We start from the raw sequence: 5,163 nt of genomic DNA, 5'->3' as shown, positions 1-5,163 counted from the left end.
ATTTATACTTTTACTTGAAAAAAAACTTAATAAATATTACAAAGATAATTGTATTTGTGGATTTAATTAAAAATTGTAACATTAACATCATGTAATATTGTTTGTCGATATTTATGGTAATATTTTTAAATTATAATTTATAATTTAATTTAATAATTGTAAACATAATATAATTTTTAAATAAAGTGGCTGGCCCGGCAAGTCTGTAGCCCACGTACTTGTGGGTTGGGGTGATCGTTTTCTGGCCCACACCAAAAATGGGCTAGCCCGGACTGACCCGTAAAATATCAAAGCATGTATGAATTAGCTCAGATAGGGTGGGCTAGCCCATATTGACAGCTCTAACATTTATGGGGAGAGAAAATGAGTCTACTTTTGAAGGACAATTTGATAAGCTATTCAAAGTCTTCAATTATTTCTTAAACTTCGTGCCAAGTCAAATGGTGCCACATAAAATGGGACGGATGGAGTATTTTTTTTCCTTTGAGAAGTAGAAAAATGGGGAAGAAAATTTTTTATCAAAAAAAAAAAATAAATCTGAATTAAACTTAATTTTCAGACCAAATCCACTCAGAAGAATCATCAGAAGAAGAAGAAGAGGAAGAAGAAGAGGAAGAAGAAGAGGAGGAAGAAGAAGAAGAAGAAGAAGAAGAAGATTCTTTACTGTAATATAGAATTCTTAAATATATATGTGATGTGATTTTTCTTTTAATTTTTTAGCAATCATATTATGTTATGTTCTCAAAAACAATTTTATACTATTATTCAATTTAGACAACTATTTTTTTAATCAATTTAAACAATTATAGAAAGTGATTGTTCTATTTTTTCAAGTTATAATTACTCTTTATGTTTTACTTTATTTGTTTAGTTTAATTAGGTATTAAATTTAAACAAATAAATAATACTTTTTGATTCTTATGGTGTTAAACAATAGATATATACTTTGTCTATAACAATGTGTTTACCAACAAGATGTGTTATGGAAAGGTAAGTATTTATTCTTCCTTAATCAAAAGGTTTCGAATTGATAAAAACAATGTATTTGTCTGAATACTTTTTTTTCCATGTAAGTTTACATTGCATGCCAAAAATACAAGATTAAAAACATTTTGATACTATCGGCCAACAAATTGATTTTTTTTTAAAAAAAAGTGATTAAAAAAAATAGACTAGAGAAGTTTGAAAAGTGAAAGACTCTCGTTATAAATAGCTGAGTTCGGAGCCTAAAGGGTATAAAATATTAACAAAAATTTCAAAACGGTATATAAAATTTTATATTAACCAAAACAGCAAAATCGCTGGAACAACAGCGATTTCCTCCACCGAAAAAAGAAAAAATTGCTGCTACTGCAGCGATTTTGCAAAATGTGATTTTTTTTTTTAAAAAAAAAAATTCAAATCGCTACCTAGGCAGCGATTTTCCATGTAAAAAAAAAATTTTTTTTTTTAGAAAATAGGCAGCGATTTTCCATTAAAAAAATTCTATTTTTTTAGGAAAATCGCTGCCTAGGCCGCGATTTTCATTTTCTTTATACTTTTTGTTTTTTTAAAAATGGAAATCGCTGCAAAATTTTATTTTTAAAAAAAATAATTGAAAATCGCTGTCTAGGTAGCAGCGATTTTGCTTTTTTCGGTGGAGGAAATCGCTGTTGCTCCAGCAATTTTTCCGTTTTGGTTAATATAAAATTTTACATACCGTTTTGAAATTTTTATTAATATTTTATACTCTTTTGACTTCGAACTCATAAATAGCTACTACCTCTATCACTATAATTCACAAAAAAACACATAAAGCATTAGAATTTGCTAATCATGAATAGCAAAGTCATTCTAGCTCTCCTGGTTTGCTTCCTCCTCATTGCATCCAATGGTGAGCTATCTTAATTACCTTCCACTCATTTCTACTTACAATTTTAGTCAAAATTAATTAAAAAATATATGACTAAGCTTATAATCTAGTTAAACTGACATATAATTATTTATTTATTTATTTTTGCTTGTCTGGTCATTTGGTAAACACAAAAATGTTTATAAGACATAGTCAATCAAAAATCATAAGTTGATTATCCTAATTTTTGACTTTTGGGTTTATAACAACTTTTTGATTTAACCAAACAATTCTCAAAATAACTTTTCCAAAAGAAAATTCCTAACTTCCTCTTCACTCTGTATTCCTTATTCCTACATTTTATATTAACAAGGATACATTTAATTAAATATATAATCAAGTTTGCAAAAATTTTACGGGTATTCTAGTCATTCTAACAAAGGAACAACTCATTTGCACTCGATTCAAACATATTAACTACTTATTAGCAGTTTCAACGCTTTTATTCAAACACGTAATTTTTTATTTATAAAATCAAAGTTCAAACACTTCAAAATATTTCCAGCACTTAAAAGCTTATCAATTAATCAAAATGGACTCTTATATATAGATAGCTACACAAATATGATCTTAAGTTTATTTTAGATCTTACTTTTTAATTCTCAAAACTCTCTCTACGCAGTCAAATACCATCACATAAATTGAAACAGAAGAACTAAGTTTCTTTTAACTCACATATACTATAGTGTGAATCAGTCTTTCCAAAAATGTTTTTTTGGGGACAGTATGGGCGTATCAAAAATGTTTTATTTTTACTTATTTTCTTAATAATAAAAATATAAAATCGAATATATACGAGACTATGCATCAGATTCATAAAACTTATGCCCCGTGTCTCGGAGCTTACTTTTCCCCGCATAAAATGCCTCACCTCATGCCCCGTCTTTATCGTGGCAGAGATGCAAGGAGGAGAGGCAAAAGTTTGTGGAAGGCGTAGCTCGACATGGTCAGGACTTTGTTTGAACACTGGTAATTGCAACACCCAATGTATTAAGTGGGAGCATGCTAGCTCTGGAGCTTGTCACAGAGATGGTTTTGGATTTGCTTGTTTCTGTTATTTCAATTGCTAAATCAAAATAACTACACCTACCTATATGTTTCAATAAGGGCCTCCAATTTTACTAAGACTGGACAAGTAACCCTAGTTGTGTTGGTGTGTTTAATCTTTATGTATCGTTTCATAATGTATCATATTGCATTGTATTGTATTCTATTGTACTGTATTGTTTTCATCAATAAATTTATAATATTATTAATAATATAAGGCATAATCTTAGAGATCTCTAGGGTCTCTATCAATCGGTTCAATTTTATTTTATGTGTTATCGATTCAGTTTATTGATTTTCGGTTTTTTAATATGCTAAATCAATAAAAAAAATTATCGGTTCTTATTCTTAATATTTTGGTTTTCAATTTAACCGAAAAGAAAATGTTTATAAAACAAATATATTGCTTCTCTAATAAATTTAGCGTGACAAGTACAATAATGTAACTTAACAAATGCTCATAAAACAGAAAATAATAACAAACATGAAAATAATTATACATATGTATATAACACAGAGAAATTAAGAGGAATATGATTCTTATATTAGAGGTTTTGATTGTTTGTATAATGTGAAGTTGTAGTTACAATGAAGTATGAATTGGAGTCTAAATGACAAAACTATAACTAGTAAAATATTGAGATTAATATTTAACAGTTATGTATAAATAAAAGTAGTAAATTACTATAGTCTTTAATGGGTTATCGGTAATAACAAAAGTCAGTAACAAATTGATAATCCATTAACTTTTTTTTAGAGAACCATTAAAAACCCGTTAACCAATAACTCTTTTTGGATTCGATTTATCGATCGTCTGTTTTTGCACACGCCTAAATTTCTATCCAGATTTCATTCTATAACATTCATCTCTTTTTGGTTTAAGATACTACGCCGGCCTCCTTAATATTAATTGTTTTTTTATTAACTATTCTTTAAATCTCTTTACTAATTTACATTGTATAAAAGAAAACTTATTTAATAAATAATTTTAAAATAAATCAACATAAATAAATTAATGCTATTATATATAAATCCACTCCAAATTTAGTACTCCATAGAGACCCTTTTCTTAATCCAACAATTCAAACAACCTTGTTATACCAAACATCAATCTTAAACCACAGGAAAATAAGTGTTACAGAGCAAAACATAGAGAAAAGTTGGTCTCTGAAATTTGACATTAATAATATAGTAGTAATTAATGTCGATTTTAATCCCAAACAAATTGAAGTCGATGGTCCATTAAATAAATTTCCCTACTAAGGTTTATGAATAGCGGTAGAACAAATCGTGCAATAACAATCTCCAAATTGACAAATTTATTTTTTGTATGAGTAGTTGTTGTATTTTTTGTATGTTCACAAATCACAATTATCATATATAAATATTTAACTCATTATTTTATTAAAGAAAAGTGGAGCTAGATTTTTTTTTATGGGTTGTAATGATAATGATTTTTATTTATCGGGTTTCTGGATAGATTATTTTTAATATATTAAATGGAGTACTAAATTTTTTCAATATAAATATAGATTTTGAACAAAAATTATTGAATTCTGTCGACTCTCTTATTAGTAATTTTGCCAAAATTTTAAATTCGTCTAATATGTATCAACATCAAACTAAAATATATATTGAGCTTCACAATCTTCTGAGCTATGGTTAGGGTCTTAGGGATGACTCAAAGGTCCGGCCTGTAAGACTTTGATTTAGTCCCTTAAATTTGAACCCCAAAAGTTTTATGCTGAAATTCATGAATTTAGTTTCTCTTTTAATAAATAATATTGAATTATACTTTTAAAAAGCACAACATTAAAATATTTTTAATAAAAATATTTTGAAATAAACTAGTCAAATCTTCGTAGTAGTATTAAATAATATTTTTACAAAAATATCCAAGTTATTGAATTGAAAACATGACTACATCTTATTAATTTGGATTAAATTTTTGTTGTATAAATAAAAATATACAATAAATTTTGTGTTCATGGTTGAAACAAACTCAATCATAACAATCATAGACGGTAAAATATTAGATTGTGCGACATATGATTGTCTAGATATGTATCAAGGCTTGTCTATTTCAAGATATTAAATATATCAATTGATTAAATATATTCAACATTCTTTCACCATGAAAAGTTTAAATGAGAACTTGCTTATCTAGATAGAGTTTATAATTTCTTGTAAGGTGCATACTCTTTCCTGTATCCTGTTATAGATTT

General features: G+C 27.2%; 1 protein-coding gene across 1 annotated transcript; it reads left to right on the top strand.

The window, feature by feature from the left end:
- The first annotated feature begins 1,815 nt into the window (after positions 1-1,815).
- LOC107025719 (defensin-like protein 1) lies at positions 1,816-2,961 on the top strand. The gene is made up of 2 exons (XM_015226472.1): positions 1,816-1,873; positions 2,789-2,961. The coding sequence occupies exons 1-2, from the start codon at positions 1,816-1,818 to the stop codon at positions 2,959-2,961; spliced, it is 231 nt and encodes a 76-aa protein (XP_015081958.1).
- The last annotated feature ends 2,202 nt before the right edge of the window (positions 2,962-5,163 follow it).

This window comes from Solanum pennellii, chromosome 7 (assembly GCF_001406875.1).
Source record: "Solanum pennellii chromosome 7, SPENNV200".
NCBI lineage: Eukaryota > Viridiplantae > Streptophyta > Magnoliopsida > Solanales > Solanaceae > Solanum > Solanum pennellii.
Note: the sequence above shows the minus strand (reverse complement) of the source record. Positions and strands in the feature narration are given on the sequence as shown.

What these genes read in the sequence shown, in the direction of transcription:
- LOC107025719 (XM_015226472.1), top strand. Translation starts at nt 1,816, where the DNA reads ATGAATAGCAAAGTCATTCTAGCTCTCCTGGTTTGCTTCCTCCTCATT. An exon ending in CCTCCTCATTGCATCCAATG is followed by an intron (nt 1,874 to 2,788) that starts GTGAGCTATCTT and finishes TTATCGTGGCAG; the next exon opens with AGATGCAAGGAGGAGAGGCA.